Source organism: Enoplosus armatus, chromosome 11 (genome assembly GCF_043641665.1).
Source record: "Enoplosus armatus isolate fEnoArm2 chromosome 11, fEnoArm2.hap1, whole genome shotgun sequence".
NCBI lineage: Eukaryota > Metazoa > Chordata > Actinopteri > Centrarchiformes > Enoplosidae > Enoplosus > Enoplosus armatus.
The window spans coordinates 16,202,662-16,221,209 of NC_092190.1; the positions used below are offsets into that span (position 1 = coordinate 16,202,662).

The window sequence follows — 18,548 nt, forward strand, 5'->3', positions numbered from 1 at the left end:
GTCCTTCAATATGGCTGTTACACATAATGGACAATATCCATATCCATCCATCCATCCATCCATCCAATAGGGAGTAAGGTAGTTAATGCAGAAGCCCAAAAGAGATCGCTGGTGAAAGTGTTTTATCAGCTGTTGACTTGAGAACACCAGTTTCCTGTAACATTCCTGTAATGTTCAGACCTGCTGTTGCTTTTATCTCTATCCTACATGACAAAAAGCACAAACATATGTGTCAACAAATACATGTTGTTCACTGCTGAGATCTCCAGATCATTTTCTCAGTACTGATTGAGTCATCCAGAGAGCAGTTGGTGATGAGGAACCAATCTATTTACAGGTTTGTCTTTACAGATTTATCTGTTGGCAGGTTGCAGCTCTGTCAACAAAATGTTGAGAGGAAGTGGTTTTCACAGCTTTGCTGTTGAGGTGCGTGAACTGTGACTCTTTTAAACTCTGTGATGCAAACAATTCACTCAAATAACATGACCTTATGTGTCCATGTGTCAAACACTGCCTTCAAATCACCTGATTCCTTCTTGTGTAAGTGAGAGCTATTATCTCTTCCTCATACTTGAATGTCTCAGTCACAAATGATTTTTTTAACAAGTGCTGGATCCATGCGACAACAGGATGCTGGCTGTGATTTTTCCAGCAGGAGAGTGGTTCACATTCATGTAGAAAACACATTTCATCAAATTTGAAGAATGCATCTTTGGCACTGTGTTCCAGCATTTAAACATTCACAGATCGAGCTGAATAATTAAATACTAATAATATTTTATTTTAAAACAACAAAACATCTACACTATCAGTCTGTCTTGGAGGGAACGTGGGATTTCTGCATTAGAAGATTCTGTCCACTGATATTATTTTTCTTTACACCTGTTGGAGCTTACAGCTTATTGACAGCTCCTGATCTTGGTTTTATGTTTTCCTGTAAAACATTATTTTAAAAAGTGACATGTACATTTTCAAGTCTTATTTTCACTGCATTTGGATTTTTGAATCAGATGCCAGTAATGAAAATGACAATTTTGTCATTCTTTGTTATTTATAAATTATTGTAGGTCTGCAAGAACACCTAGGCCACCTCTGACATGTGAGTGACAGCTAGAAACATCAAACTAATAACCTGGGGAAACATTTTCAAGTAACAATGAACTGTTTATATGCAGAAGTGAAGTAACATATTTTAATTAAACCTTTGGGTCACAGTTACACAGGATATTTAGGCCTCATGAGCACCCTGGTGGCCGGACTTCTTGGAAGTGACCCGGCACGCAGTATAGTAATCTGACAACAAAAACTTCAGTCAAAGCTAAAGTGATCAAGTATATTAAGAAAAAATAAACTATATTTACTTTTAATTCAGTTTACATTTATGGAAGAAAAACTCTACCAACTCCAGCTACCTCCATATATCTCTCATTCTCTCACACAAACAGACTCTTTGTAAAACTACCACAGGAGAATGATCTGAGCCACTCAGTGTCTCCGTCATATACAACAGGTGTGCAGAATGTGGCCTGCGAGGCAACAAGAGACACAATTTGAGGAAAATGTGGCTTCAGGCTGACAGCTATGACATGCAACAGAGGCAGTGTTTAGGTCAGTCAGTGGAGTGCTGGTTGCACCATGTTGTCGGCCCTGATGAATGAGGATTGGTGATAGCGGTGACGAGAGGCAAAGTCAGCATTTTCCTCAGTCAGCTGCTTGGTTTTCAGCCCGACACCCGACAGAGAGGGTGTGACTACGATCTCATCCCGAGGAGACTCTTTCCCCCTGAAAGATATCATGGAGAAATGGGTTTCAGGTGACCATGTGACATGGGAAGTTACCACAAAACTGAAAAAAAAAAATATTCACATATCAAACAATTTCTTATCTTACATTCTCTGTTTTTAAAATACAAGAGGCAATAGATCACGACGCTATAAGTATGATGATAGTAGTATGAGAAATTACTTCACTTTCAGTCTGTGCTTCATCATTGATCTGGACAGACAATTTAACTAAGAAACAGATTCCTGACCGACTGCAAATTCCTACCTGCATATGCTATTCAATGTTGATTTCAGCCATGTGAAAAAGCTGAATCGAGCCGCAACACCTGCAAACAAATCAAAAGCCACACCGTTATCTGAGGAAATGGACTCAAGGGTTGTCAAAGTGGTAACAGTGCACAGAAGTGTAACAAAGCATCATATCCACCACCTGTGGGACAAGTGGGTAACACTTGCAGATCTTATGCTCAGTGAGTGATTCAGACAGCTAAGGCACGCTACAATGTGGTGAGTTCAACGCACAGATGCCGGGTGTCCCATCCAGCTATTCCAGAAATCCTAAGCCATAACAGCTGCCAGCCTGCCACGCAAAAAGGCCGCAATTGAAACTCCCAGCAATATGCCAGAGTACATTACCAGGTCACACCCCTGAGCATGGGGTGACCAAATCTAAACCAAATCTAAACTGCAAATCAGGAGGAGTGATAGAAGTTTATGGAATGACCTTGTAAATGTTCAACAGAACAACACACCAGCCATAAAGAAGACTTTTCCTCATTTTAGCCGACAGTAGACCCATTAAGTGAATATCAAAAACAGAGAATGTGTCATGAAACATCATCTTACAATTTATAAAATTCATTGTCTAGGAAGTGTACAGAGAATAAGTTTATTTAATTAATCTGCCCTAACACAAATTATGTTAGTACAACATTTATCAACTTTTTCATTTCTAAAGAATGTGCTTTTTAAAACGCAGATTTCTGTCACTTCTGTCTTGTTGTGGATGTGGGAATAATGGTCAAAATGTGGGACTATTCTGTCCAAGTCAGGACATTTGGTCACCCTGGACAGGACTTCACCATGAAGCCAAACTAAGTGTCTCTTAACAGGAAATGAACTGAGGCAAATCACCTGTAGGTAGTCCAGGACTTGTTTTACCGATGTAGAAAAAGAGCAGCAAGGCCACGACTATGTTTGCTAAGGCATAAACCCACTGAATAACAAACATAATCAATATGGAGATCAATGCCTAAAAGAAAACACATAATATATTAATATTATTTATTAAATCTTGTAAATATTGTCTGATATATATATAAATATAAATACTGTACAGCATGAAAAGTGTAACATACCCCGATAAGAGCAACCCAGTGGTTACAGAACTTTGCATAGAATGAATCCTGCATGGGTTTGATTCCACAGCTCTGGTGCTCTGCTTTACCTCCAGCACCTGAAAGGTTTAATACAGAGCCTGGTTACTAAAAAAAGGTACAGCTAACTTCATGATCTCTACTCCTGTCCCGTCTCGTCAAGTCTAGAGTTTGATGGATAGATCTGATCACCTGCGCTGTGATTGTGAACGTCAGCAGATGAATCCTGCTCAGCGTGGTGTATTTTTGAACGGCACTTGAATCGTGGTTCTTCTCCAGCCCGGGGCTCCCCACCTCCACACTGCACCTCAGCTTCCTCATGTGGTGGAGCTGAACTAATCTCCTCTCCTTCCTCTTCTGAGAACATATTGCTGTTTAGGTCCAAGCCAAAGCTGTCCATCAGCTTCTGCTTAGCAGTAACATTAGCCATTCTGCTCTTGCATCTACTGCTCAGCTCTTGCATGGAGGAAGTCTTCTGAGCACCAGCATCAACATTTGACACGGAAGGAAAGATCTGGTCCATGTCCTTGGTGAACTCCAACAGAGTGCCTTTACCCTGCGGACTCTCGCCTCCACTCCCATAGTTTGGGAGAGTGTCCTCAATCAGAGGCCTAGAGTTCTGCCTACGCCGGTTTCTTGTGGCTGGGACAAAGGCGTCCCTCTTCTCTTTAGTCTGCAGCTGGAAGGTCTTTGCCACACTGAAGTAGGAGTAGTCAATGAAGCTGTAGGTGAGCATGAAGTTGATGGAGACGATGGGGGCCAGCACGTTGACCCGACCGATGAAAATGAAGGCCATGGTCAGCATGCTGGTCAGACAGATAGCTGCCACTGGAGTCCTGTTTGGGCCTTTCTGTTATAGAGGGAGACAGAGTCACAATATGGGAAGTGACGGCTGCACTACACATGAAAGTCTATCATTGCTGCCGATAAAAAAACAAAATAACCAAACACTGTGATTTTTCAGATAAAATGAAGGATGAAGTGTTTCTTTATGGGTTGAGAAAATACTCCTACATAGCTAAATGGACCATTTAAAAACCCAATGGAATATCTGGGAAATGTGTTGTCACAAAGCTGAAAACAGCCCTGAACGTAAAGTTAAATCTGAGTCATATAAAACCAAACCAGCAGAAAGTTAGCACTCCATCTAGAAGTCTTTTGCTTCCGTCTTGCCTTTTGATGACATTTGGATTTACCAACAAGTAGCAATGGGACAATTTCACACAAAACCCATATTTTTTCACTGCAATACTGCTAAATAACCCATTCCACAAAACCGTCCCACAAATTAATCTAGCCTTTCTTTGGTCGGGGGCCCTGCTCAGTCATTGCTTAATGCTGATATCTGCCTACATTACATTTAATTAAATATGTTACACGTATGCTATGCTATAAAAAAAGACAATTTGACTTAAGAAAGGTTTAACTTTCACTCATTCCAGGGAGATGAACAATTGAATGAAGGTGAAACACCATCTGTAACAAAGCCAGTGTCCCAACACTAATCCCTTTCTCAAAATGGATAAATTGTTTTAACATGTGGTTTGTTAACCAGCTTGCTTTCACTTCCCCAGGTCCTATCACACAGTTTAAGGAGCACTGCTGTGTGCCTGGCGGGCCTCCAGAGCACACAGTGGAGCAGGGCCCTGCCCGTCGCCCTTCCTGCGTTTGTTCTGAAGCTTTGATTTGGGCCAAGATGTCTAGGGCCTCATTCCAGCCCGCTGAGAGAGGTCAGACACTGCTGCCATCCAGGGAAGTCTGAGGAAGGCCGGGGGTGGACGGGGTCAAGACGTCAACGTGACTGTGTGTGTGTGTGTGTGTGTGTGTGTGTGTGTGTGTGTGTGTGTGTGTGTGTGTGTGTGTGTGTGTGTGTGTGCGGTTGTGTAGCAGCAGTGAGTTGTAACTCATTGCTGTAATGCAGTCAGTCCACTCACTTCTATGGAGTGGAGTCCGCACTCTATAGTTAGGCAGTCCTGTCACTGTTTCCTGCCGAGTCCACCCACCGCACCCCCCTTTACATCCAGGCTGCACACACTTATTAGGTTATAATACGTCTTTTACTGCAGGTAACCATAGACAATATTATAAACTTTGCATGGCTCATGTAATATGATTGACCTAATAGTTCAGTGATGGATGCAATCGTTTAAAGACATTTAGTTACTGGGGAATTATACACGTTTTCAGTCAGATAATCTCAATGCCCTTTTTATGTCCAGAGTGAAGTTACACTGAGTGATGTGGTTGTTTTTATTTTAGCTAAATTCATGAATGGCTGATCAAGTTTACCTATCCTGGTGAAGGAGGCAGGTTGTGTACTGCCTGAGAAATCCAGCTTGTGTTTGCACATGCAAACAGGAAATGCTTAAAAGTCTGAAATCATAATTTCATTTTATGTTACAAATGAAATTAATGTCATACAATTAACTCAAGGTCTGCTTACTAGCTTTTTACGGAGTTTCAAGGGGTTCACAATGGTTTCACACAGTCTTGATCAATAGATGCAGTTTCCGCAGTTGTCAGAGAAAGATTTGTTGACATGTGAGCTCAGTAGCTGCTTGTGATTTCATCCAAAGGAGTTTAAGGACTTCTCGTCCATGTTGGATTGAAAGTTAAGCATCAAAATTTGATGCAATATGGTTGAAAGCGCTGCGGGAAGCCAGTAAGTGAACCACCAGCTGAGATCGTTTTGTCAAACTACTATTTCCAAGGTCAATATAATATAAACATTGATGCATAAAGTATATTGTTTAGAAAGACCATGCAGCCATCAAGCTGCTGCTTTCCCATAGGCTTAATGAATTGAGCTAAGATAGGCAAATTTCACTAGCTGGGCTAACTGAATGCAGAGGCATGAAAAAGGCATCTCTGGGTTTGTCTAACAATGATAAGTAGCAAAAATAGTCATTCTCATTAACAAGAAATTTAACTATCCCTTTACTAATTGGTCTTACATTTGCCACTCTAATGCATTATAGGTTACTCAGTCTTCTGGCCTATCATATGTGCAAACAGGCGCAAAAAATAATTTGTCACAAAAGCTAGTAAAATGTCCAAATAAAATGGTGTTTACCAGTTTCTGCTTCAGTTGAGTTAAGAGCAAATAATCATTCTGCATGTAAGTAAACTCACTGGTGCATAAGCATACACCCACACTAAATTATCTGCATTTACATCATGGAAACTCTAGCTAATATTTTTCAGTGTATTGTCAACATCCAGACATCCCTCCCTTTATGGCTCCATCCATCCATCCATCCATCCTTCCTTCCACCCACCCCTCTTCCCAGGAAGGCCAGAGCGGGGATGACCCTCTCTTGGGCGATGCACTGGAGGATCCTGGGTGCTCCGTACAGGCCGCCCATGCAGGAAGCCAGGGAGGAGATGTAGAGGCCCAGCAGAAAGAGGAAGCCTACCAAGGAGACCTGGAGGAAGGGGGAAAACAAACAGAGGGTGGAAGAGGATGGGGTGGGGTTGAGAGCTCACAACATCTACGCCCAGTTCAGTTCCGCTGCAGCCAGCCCCTTATGAAAACAATGAGAACTAACCACTGATGGAGAAGTCAAGGATTTTGAAAAGAGTCAGTGATTGGTTAAAGCAAACTCTAATGTTTTAATATGAGGACTAAAACACAAACTGATGACTGGCAGGGAGCTTAGCTGCATCAGACATCTCATTGACCTGCTCTTCATCACATCCTAATTCACTCACTCTCACTTTTTATGGCACATCACAAACCTGTGAACAGTCTATATGTTATTGTATGTGCATGAATCTAACCTTAGCTCTACTCTGCACAAACTAAACCTGGCATGCCCAGTCCTTCGAACACCAGCTGTACATATGGAGCCAAACCCAGGCCCAGAATTCAGAGTTCAAATGTCAAACCTCCATTCAACAGACATGTAATATATACAGTGTGAGAGACTGTTACAGCATGATCTGTGTTCAGTGTTCAACAGACCACCCTCACAGTACATTTAAGTTACTCGCAAACCTTTTTCGTGTTTCCAATTAGGATTTAATTTTTTCTTTAGCATGCTTTGATTCAAGTATTCGACTTCACATTTAAGTTCTATTCAAAATAAAGAAGGCTTTTTTTGCTGAAACATGTCATGTTAAGAAACAAAATGATAAACTGAGGCCAGACAATTGAGGTTTTTGTGCTTTTGGAGTGCTGCTGTCCCAGTTTACACATGTGACTAAGTTCTCCATAATCAGTACAGCAAACTTTAACAATTTATGATTGCGGTATTTGCAAGTAGTCAAGTGCTTACTTGTATGACGTATTTCCGGAGTTCTTCAGAGCTCACTGGGACAAATACAAATACAAATACAGTACATGGCACAACCCACTAAAAAGGTGAGAGGAGTAATACAATTAATAAAGCAATTAAATCGAGTTATCTAGAAGCATATAGTTTTAGGAAAAGGTTAAGTGAACTGTGTCTCCGTATTTTCCCGAAGGACAGACCCAGTATTTTTCATATACTGAGTATACCCAAATATGGTGTAAATTATCAGTATTTTTACTTGAGTGAAAAAAATCAGCAATGGGTCCTACACCTCAAGCATGTGGACATACATACAGCCAGAACCTGAACTAACCACACCACATCAACACAGTGAGCCATCATGGGGAATCCCCTCACCTCACCCCTTCTGTAATGGGGCAGGATGGAAACAGAGAGAGGAGTTTACCTTTTCTGCTATCAAGAAGTCATAGCGCAGAGCTTCTCTGGTGCAGATGGCCCCCAGGAGGAAGACAAAGACCAGATACAGGAACCACCTGTGGGTCACCAACAGTACACCACGCAGGATTACTAACAACTGCCGCTTTCTCGCTATTAATAGGAGAATTGTGTCATGACAACTCCACAAGTGAGTGTCTGATAGGGCCATGCTGGGAATGTGGGTTTGTTTGGTTGCCCCTTTGAAAAGATAACACAAAGTGATCTGAGAGGACCACAAAAGTAAACTCAAAACATTTGGAAAGTACCCTTTTGGATGATTCATACCTTGATGGAGAGACTCCAGACTATCTGAAAACTATCCTTGTAGCTGTTCGTATGGCGGCTTAACGTTTTGCAAGAGGGCCACTTTGTATTCCATGGTGTTTCCATCTGTGTGCTTTTACAGCAGGCCGCCTTTGTTGTCTTTATTTCTTACTCTATAATTACTTTCCCTGTAGGTCAGTCTGTACACTTTTACTATAGTAGTAGTCTTTTGTACTTAATTGTGGAGTGCTTCCATGTGGTGTTTTCTTATTTTACAATATTGTTGTGTGTGTGTTGAGGTGTCGTCATACGAGGTGAAGACAGCTGCCAGCGTTCCCACAGGGATGTTGTGTTCAGGCCGCTGGAGGTCTGAGCTCATGTTGAAGCCTGCCATAACCCCTACACACACACACCAAAAAAATGTAAACAACATTGTGTGCAATACAAAATGTATTTTACACTGCGTATGTAGCCGCAAGAAATGAAAGGAGGGCTGGAGTGCTGACAGTTAACCTTAAAGGGCAGATGAACTGTTCCTAATACGTACTGCACATGTGCAATGCAGACAACCGTAAGTGTGTTACCTGCAAGTTTTTCACACAATATTAGATCAAAAAGAGACGATGGGGGCAACCTTACCTGTAGCAGCAGGGAAGAAGACCCCAAAGACCGTGAAGAAGGTTTCTCCCGGTCTGTAATCTGGCATAGTGTTACTGCTGAGCAGCCCGGCTGAATAACCAATGAACCCGTGCTCTGAGAGAGGTGACAACACACGAAGCACATCACTTCTGAACCTTATGCCAGGATAACGTCATCACTGAGTAAAAAGTCAAAAACATCAACAGTGTAAAGTTGTCAAGTGCCGACACGAGTGACAGGAGACAGTCTGTGTCTGTTACGCATCATGTTATGTTAAATCACTTGACTGACATGGGATTTGATGCAACTACCTGCACTACCTGTAGAAGTTGAATGTAATTTAGTAAGTTGAATGGGATTTATCTTAGGCCAGACACCAGGTGTTTAAAACAATATATGCCATAGCTTTGTAGATATAAATGCAGCAATTTAACAATTATAGTTAGAGGTTTCTTGCTTACAAAATTTTAACAACTGGTACAAGACTGTTTTTATATTCCTCCAACTCAGACAAAAACGTCCAGTTTGCATCTACTATTGTCAGCAATACAAAATCCAGAAGAAACTTGAGAAATGCATACTACTGTTCCCTGCAAAAAGTGTTATTAAGTATAAATATCACAGTGCCACCTAAACTAGGGCTCCAAGACTGTTACGTGTCTTTTTTTATCAAAATAAATGACAACAATAGGAAGCAAGACACTTCAAAAGTATGCAGGCTGAAGTCAGGACAGGTCAGTTCAGCCTAGGTTAGTTTATTGAATGTGCAGGGGGAGAGATTGTTCTGCATTGGTGGGGGCGAGTCTGAAGGGCCCGCCTATGTTACAACACCGGACATTTCCCCCTTGGTTATCTTGCGATGGGAAAGAATGTGTTCTCTCAGATTAATGACATGTTTATCCAAAAGGAAGTCACCACCCTTTTCAGAAGCTCAGCAGCTTCCAAGTTTGAGAGAAAGAATGAGATTGAGCGAGAGAGGGAGACAGAGAGTGAGAGAAAGGAGAGAGAGAGAGAGAGAGAGAGAGGGAGAGAGAGAGAGAGAGAGAGAGAATGCTCATTTTTTTCTTTTGTTTTAGACAAAAGCCAAAACCATGAGGGCTGGATATAGTAGTTATTTCAAGAGCACATGTTCTCCAGGATAGGAATTTAAGGAGGCTGTAAAAACTGACAAATCAAATGGGACTAAGAGCCCAAACTCCTGTTCACTCTGTGACCCAGTGAGACTGCCCTCTGTCCAAACAATCAGAACCTAACAAGTCAGTGTCCATGTCTGTGCAATGGGCTCCCCCACCCATATCACAACTCCAACATCCAACCATGCCTGACTCTCTGAGTATTCAGTTGAGGGCGTTCACATATTTATAAGGCAAAACATTTCTTATTAACACAAATGAATTGTTCAGATTCACTGCCAGAGTATTTGATCTCAAGAACTGCAGACAAAAAATGCAAACAAATACAACCTTTCAACTTTGTGCAAGTTTCCCATTTTCTGGTGGAACTACATACTCACATCCCCCATACTGTGGGCTGGGCCCCAGCAGATGGCAGCTTCATTATATTTTGCAGAGCAACACAGAAACCTGTTTTTATGAATGTAAGTTAGTTTGTGGTAATTTAATGACACACAAGTTTATTTAGGAATACACACCATAGAGCACAATATGAACTAAAATAATAAAAAAAAAAAAGGTGCTACAAACCAGATTTTGACACTGGGCTCATCTACAAGAGAGAGGTACAAGATTATGTAATAATGCAAGACCCAGTTGATATAATACATTGCCAATTCCCAACAACTATGCGAGTAATCAAATTACCAAGTGACACACAGTGAACCTGGGACTTTGGGGCCTCTAGAGGTCTAGGGCCAAGTGGCACTTGCTTTGATTGGTTGGTAATCCAGTCTTGATCTAAGCTTGATATTGGGTTTTAGCCATGCTAGCGACACAGCTTTAGGGATGGCAATGTTGGTCTGTCGGTCGGTCCACCACTTGGTCCAGACTGAAATATCCAACCACTATTGGATGGATTGCCATAAAGTTTTGTCCAGACATTAATGTCCCACTCAGGATGAGTTGTAATAATTTTGGTGATCTTAAACCCCCCTTTCATCGCCATCATCAGGTTAAAATTTCAATTTGTCCAATACTTTGGTTTGTAACCAAACACCTGCACAAGTGACATTCCCATGAGCCTCAGCTCTACTTTGTGTTTAGAGCTAATGGAAAAACGCTATGGTTAGCATGATAGCATGTAGCTCAAAGCACATTGTTGAGTAAATGTCAGTTATCATCCAGCTATTTAGTTACATGATGGAGGCTTCTTACCAACTACAGCTAGCAATATTTTCTTTATATTTTTATATCATAAGACTGGCTGGAGAAATCAACTGGAAAGTGACGTGAGCAGACCTTAACCCTAACCCTAACCCTTAATCTATAAAGAAAGCTGCAAAAAACAACAACAAACAAAAAAAACACCCTACAGAGCAAACATGTGTTTAGACAAAGCTGTGGTGAAAACATCCATATTTCACTATGAATATTGTCTGAAGAGCAAGTGTACAGGCAGACTGGAGCTCCTTTCTGAACCCGGCATTCCTCTGATACAGACTGGAATGTGTAGTCAGATTACATGAGTGTCTGAGGCCTCTCCCTCTGTCGGACTGACCTCTTAACTCTCCCACACTAACCAGTATAAACTGCTGTGCATGAAGAACAGGGCAGGCTGTGATGTTACAGAGGTGGGGCAGGTCCCACTGGGATGATTGAGAACTATATATTATAGCATGGATCAAAGGGAGAGATGATGTGGCGGTCTCGGGAGTAGCAGCAGGCCTCAGATGTCAGTTCTGGCCTTCTCTCTTTGTCATTTTCCAAAAATGTGGGTGAGTCTGGTTAACACCCTAAACCCCAAACCCAACAGGCACATTATGGCTTCCTGTTCTGTGGGGGAATAGGCTTCAACTAAAGGGACTGGGTAAGGCATGCAAGATTGTATATCATCTGTGCAGGACAATCAGAAGGTTTTGCGGTGGAATTGTTAGGCTGCAGAAACAATGCACTGGCAGTGTTACTGACCAAACTACAACATTTACTACACTCGAAGACTAAAATTGGGAAATGAATCCTCCTCCCATCATGGACTATAAAGCACTATTCTGAGCTATCTTACATGTTGCAGCCATTCAGTTTTTCAATTCTAACTCCATCTGTCACAGCTCTGCAGGAAGGACTTGCCATAATCAGTCACTTAACAGATCCTTGTGGCTATGAGGAAGCCTGGTCAGTCCACAGGTGAGAGGTCATGTATATATTAATAATAATAATCTAAATCCTTCTACTCGTGATGCCAACACAGAGTTATTAGCATCACATAGTAGACATTAAGTTAGTGGCCGGAAGTGTATTAAGGCAGAATAAGGTAGATTATTAACACGGGACATTAAAAGCCAATTTAATACTAAACATTTTTGAATTTTAGCTGCTGCTGCTCTTTACAATAATCTTATATCTTAGAATAATCTTTATACTGTTATTTACTTACTTTGAATTCAAAAGCCCCTGATCAAATCCAGGGAAATCTAATAATTGAAACCTAGGATGATAATGAAAGATAAAAAGATAACAATACATACTGATTCATATTCAGCTTTGCAATAAATACATAACGCAACAAACAGCTTTTTTCATTATTGATTAATCCGATGGTTATTTTCTTGTCCAAGGCGAAATCTTCAAACATTTTCTTTTTGTCTGACCAACCCCAACACCCAAAGATATTCAGTTTACAATTGATAAAAAAAAAATTCAAAAGTTTGAGAATATGGAAACTTGATGTGCTTGAAAAATACACGAAACACACCAGTATTTGCAGAGCTTACTGACAATAAGCCAATATATCAGTATAGTTTTGCTACAGTACATCATTTGGCTGACAGGACATACCTTAGCTATGGCAGTGATGTAACATGGTGTCTGAAACCTACCTCGGTGTACATGGGGGACGTGTTATCAAACTGTGACCACATGATTTTGGCGGCAGCTCCTTTCCCTTCAGGATGCGCCTCGGCGTTCAGTGAGTACATGCTAAACTGGGCTGTTTAAACTAGCTGGTGGACCTGCGGGTCCTCTGCCAACCATGAGGTCACCACAACACACACACACACACACACACACACACACACACACACACACACACACACACACAGCAGCTCTTAATTGGAAAAACCTGGAGTAGCCATTATGGCTGGTTCTCCCACAATTCTTCAGGACTACAAACTGGCCTCTGCCAACTGTCCTATGAGGAAGGCTGGAGGTTGGGAGTGGATGACAAGCACAGGTTAGAGGAAGCATTAGAGTCTGTTTTTTTGTTTGTTTTTTTGTTAATTGGTGTACGAGGAGTTGTAAAGCTTAATCTTGCAAAAGATAGCCAATGTCCACAGCTGGACAAAAAAATAGGACATGTGACAATGTGATATGCTGTACATGTGCAATTTTTCTATAGTGTGTGCTTCATGTTTTTTCTGTTTCTACCTAAAAGGTATAGGGACTATTATGTGCCTGTAATGTCCTATTCACATAAAGACTGGCTTGACTTCTGGAACACTTTTCTCTTCCCATTTGACAGGATGTTGATAATCAGTGAGAACAGGATATGTGGGGAAGGACTTCCTGAAGGCCAGCAAAAGAATACAATCTACTCAAAAAAGGCAACATTTCCTCACCAACAAAAGAGAAAAAATCTTCTCAAAAAAACACACTGCCAGTCTCAGACTTGGCTTTAACCACAAAAGAAGGAAAACAGCACTTTACAGAGGTCTCTAACAAAACCAAGCAGTCACTGAGTGCAAACCCCCCCCCCACACACAGACGACAAAATGGGTAAAATGTGTTAAAAATGTTGTTACTCAGACACCAGTCTCATGAAGAAGTGAACTATAGAGATCTAGTCTCAGTAGAATACTAGACTAATACTGCCAGTAATAAGTAATACTACAGCTACACCTACTGGCCTGAACAGGTCACAGACATCCACTGTTCTTGTCAACAGTCTCCCCCTCCCCACTATCTATTAACAAATCTATTGTCTATCTATTATCTTGAACATGACCTAGATATTTCATTCCACACGTTTCTCATGTGCAAATAAAAAGTCTGTCCCTCTTGTGCTATTCATCTGATTTTACTTTCTGAATGAATCATGCTAACCTGAATTTTGATAGCCTTGCTAGTGTCAGAGCACTCTTGTGTCTTTATTGTTCCCTAAAGAACTGAGTTCATTACCCTTCTCAACGGCAGACATTTTGACTTGTAACAGCAGGAAAAGCACAGGTGGAACCAATAATATAAACAAAGGGCTGCATACCAGCAGTTACTGCACTGCAGGGCAGCAATTAATTTATGAGTTACACCTGTGTTCAACAAGCTAAACGTCTCTGTTGTGACACACACACACACACATATATATACTGTAAACACCATTAGTTGCAGGTATTATTGCTACAGGATTATACTTGCTAATTGACTTAAACAGAGTTATGTTTTGCTTTCTTTTCTCTGATACTGTACCTGTTGTAGTGATTTTTTTTATTTACATGGTTTTCTCAGTGGTTTGGCTACTCAGTAAGTTGATGCTTGAGGCATGGTTCTGAATAAGAGTGCCTATTAAATGGTAAATGTAATGTGGCGAGATGCAGCTTCAGAGGCTTTGACATTAATATAATTCTGGGACAAATACTGAATAATTTCAGAATGATTTTGGCTTGAAAATACCCATACTCATCCACACTACATCAGCACTGATTTAACCCTTCTCACAATCCCTGTTACCTTCTCACTTTACCCTTCATGTCTACATTCACGACGCTCAGCCCTACCTGGGTCAAGGTGCGTGAAGGTGCCGATGACAAAGTCCAGCGTGGATACGGCCAGCACAGCCAGCAGCAGCAGCTGGAGTCGGACGATCCACTTGACACCGGCCAGGTTGATTCCAAGCAGTGCCAGCAGCACCGCCGCCGACATGCCCCGCACCGCCCACTGACTCTGTAGACCGAGCAGCTCCGCCACCGACTCAGAGAAACCTGTGATGTACATGGCGCCAGCTACGCACTGCAAAGTGAGACAACATAGGAAAATGTAAAGGGAATTTGGCTGTGTGGATCTGTGTCAAATCTTTTAGTTGCATTACGAACAAAAAGCTTCAATCAAAAAATATAAATTTTAGTCCAACCAAGATTTGTCACTCGCCTGGCCAAACACATAGAGGAGGCCCACGGTTCCCCCCACCCTGCCACCCAGGACGGTGGAGATCATGGAGTAGATTCCTCCACTCCCAACACCACAGTGCTCTGACACTCCGATCCCCGACATCACCGTCACTAAGGCAACCAGCACGACCAAGGAGACCAGGAGCATCCCGAGCAGCACACCTGTGTTCCCCTGCATGGGGGGACGAAATACATTAATATATTATACATATTATGTGTACATCTGTTGCATGTAAGTTATCTACTGAAAAATCTAAATTTATTTTACATTCTCGCACTATTTGCTGCTTCAAAATCCCATCATTTGATTTCAGCTTCAGTATTAAGAAAAACTACAGACGAGTGATGGTGTACATATTTGGAAGACGTTCTGGTGAAATCAGGCCCATTAAACCTCATACTATTGACTCATACACTCTTTTCTTTTGCACAATGAGTAATAAGGAAGCAAGTGATGTTTGATGAGATGCATCTCACTCTAGATAAGAAACCCTGTCTCCCACATGGCAAACTATGTTTTTAGCTGTCAAGTTAAAAACCCAAACGGATGTAGCAGTTAAGATCACAGGGTCTTTGTGGCTGTGTCCTGAGATGACACATGCACATTAAAGTGTCTGTGATCAACTGACAGGGTGACACATACTTAATGATGGTTGCAGCTAAAAATCTAAATCAAAACAGAGCTAGACAGAGATGTGTAAGGCACACAGACATTATAAAAGTGTAAAGGTGAAAATAAAAACAATATGCAGCTATAAATGAACCCATATATACAGCACCAGTCCGCAAATGGTGCACAGTGCCCCATCGAGTCTACACTTTTCTTATTGTGCTCCAGTGTGATTAACTGGTTTGGACAAAAACACATGACCAATTTATATTTAATTAAGGTCATTTGAACCTTAGTCCAAAGATCTTAAAGCATTATCTGCCCCAGAGTGACCACGTCCAAGTGAAGGAAAAAATATCCAGCAGAGGACGAGCTTCATCACTAGATAAAGGAGAGCAGTGACCTCCAGCCTACACGGACACAAACAGATATCTTATGGATTTTGGTTAATTCAAATCTTTCAGGTTTGTTATTTTGTCTATAAATATATTTCTTCATATGTTTGGCTTCTCTATTAATGCACATGAAGACAAATACAAACTGTGGATATGGCTGCGCAAATGGCCAGAATACATAAATATCAGGAAACTGATTATTACAGTCGTCTGATAATCACAGTTTCCTAATATTTACAGGAAATACATGTAAAAGAGAGAGGGAAGTTGGGGTAGAGGGAGCAACACACTGCATGTATACTAACCACCAGGTAGCCGGTACGTAGGAATAGCACCACACCAAAGATGTTGATCATGCAGGTGGTGAAAACTCCATCCCAGGTACCAAAGAGCACTGGCTCCCACACTAACACTTTGATCCTCCACCATGGCTGGCTAGACTGCTGGAAGCCCTGGCCAAAGAAACGCAACAGCTAGAGCACTGGATAATTTAAAGATGCTTTAATTCAACATCAACATTCATTTTTAGACATCAGAAAAACTCCTGTAAGCTAATAACAGCACTAAGACAAAAACAACACGGCCTCTGCACTGCTGTTTATGGTGCTTTCAGATCTGAATGAAGGTTGTTTGTTTGCTTTGATTCCTTTAAAACATAAAAAAAGGAAAAAGACTCTGGTTAAAGGCAATGTCAGATGATGGAGGCACAGCAAAGGTTGATGGGATATTATTTGACATATTAATCCCTATAGGTAAAGTGAAACACTGACTGAATAAACACAAAGGGTGAAGAGGGAGCTTCAAACTCACTAAGCAACACATATTGATTGGATGTGAAAGTGGATATAAGGGCATTTCTTTTATGTAAAAATCAGTCCTCCACATGCCAAGCCAGATCCTAACGATACAGAAACAAGTTCTCTGTCCTCTCTTAGCCTCCATCACTCTGAATCTGGGAAACATTGGAGCCAACACGGCAAACATCTTACCTGTGCATCTTCATGAAACAGATCGTGGACATGTGTGTTGGTGCTGGTGTCAGAGACTCCCCCCTTCAACAGTCCTGCCCCTGCTATCTCCTTGTCACAGGTGTGCACAGTCCAACCTATTGGCAGTGTTTCCATAGCAACCTACAGGTGTAAACAGTTAGGCCAACACTTCTATATCACATACAAAAATTCCTTAATAAGTCACCACATTACTTTGCTCTGTTGAGGAAGTCAGCAGAGTTTGTCTTGAAACTTGTAATTGGTCCCGCCCATCTCCCGGTTAAACAGCAGCAGGTGCAGGGCCACGAGGACACCCGGATACAGCTGGGTGTGCTCCTGACACGCAGCGAAATAAACGAGCTAACAGCCATGCATACATTTTACTAACAGTTAACTAAAACAATAAATCAGTCAAGACAGGCCGCGCTTTGCAGTGATATAATGGAAGGTGTTATTAGCCTCAAACAGCGGTGAACAGATTTTTACAACAGTTTTACCTCAATTTGGGGATATAAAATAACTATTTGGGCACTGTCCTTTAAAACAAACATATTTGTTGGCAACTAATAGTCAGCATTAATTGCATATGGTATTTGTGTGGTGCAAGAGTAGCTGCGTCCTCCTCACTGACAGAACTCAGCAGCAGTACCCTCGATACTCTCGCTACTCACCCTATAAAGAGACCGTAGAAGCCGAACCTAATTAACAAATTCGTCAATTTAATATAATTCCTCGTCGCTAAAGTAAAGTATACTCCAGTGCCTTTTCTGAATTGCTGAAATTCACTCTTAAATTAGCCAATAACCAATACGGCAACTTTAAGAAATACAATTGTACTTAATTTTTTTTTTTTTTTCTAAATTGATTTACCAAAAAGTAACGTTAGTGGGTGGAGTGAAACAAAACGTACATCATTTTAAGTGTCCTCACACAAAATATGTGTGTTTATGTGCCACATTGAGGAGCACCTTTGTATTCAGAAATGTCTTTTTTCTTTACAAGGCAAATACTTGAAAAGACTTTTAAGTGTTTGGCGTGACGTTGTGTCCAGCGTCTCAGTTAAACCTACCTTTCAGAGTCCCATATCTTTCCATGCAGAGAAAAAAGAGGAAAAATCAGCTGACAAAATGACAAATCAGTTCATAATTATTCCACTGTGCCTCAGTGATGACTCCAGTCAGTGTGACCAGGACTCCCAGCTCCTCCTGCTGTTAACAACGTGTCCTCTGGAAACGTCAGCAGCCAGCAGGTGACTTTAGATAGATGTGTTGTCACTGGTCGCCTTCCAGGGTGTGTTGCTGCTTTGCACAAGGATCCTGTGTTAGTTTTGGCAAGCCCTGCAGTAGGCAAGGTTGACTAATGATTAAAGCTGAAAAATGCACGTACCACTCAATATCCTTATCTTTTTATTGATGGAATTCCTTCCTAAAACATGTTTGGACTCTAGGTTTTGGGAAAGGAGCTTATGTTTTGGGTCATGAGGCTGT

General features: G+C 41.4%; 1 protein-coding gene across 1 annotated transcript; it reads right to left on the reverse strand.

Moving 5' to 3' along the window:
• Window positions 1–1,188: 1,188 nt before the first annotated feature.
• Window positions 1,189–17,349, reverse strand: slc12a8 (solute carrier family 12 member 8). The gene is made up of 14 exons (XM_070915227.1): window positions 17,317–17,349; window positions 17,062–17,202; window positions 16,378–16,524; window positions 15,048–15,239; window positions 14,678–14,909; window positions 8,797–8,910; window positions 8,469–8,556; window positions 7,862–7,949; window positions 6,439–6,585; window positions 3,353–4,010; window positions 3,143–3,240; window positions 2,919–3,036; window positions 2,050–2,110; window positions 1,189–1,782 (listed from the first exon to the last, which is right to left on the reverse strand). Exons 1-14 carry the CDS (start codon window positions 17,332–17,334, stop codon window positions 1,614–1,616), a joined length of 2,271 nt encoding a protein of 756 aa, XP_070771328.1. The 5' UTR covers window positions 17,335–17,349; the 3' UTR covers window positions 1,189–1,613.
• Window positions 17,350–18,548: the final 1,199 nt, after the last annotated feature.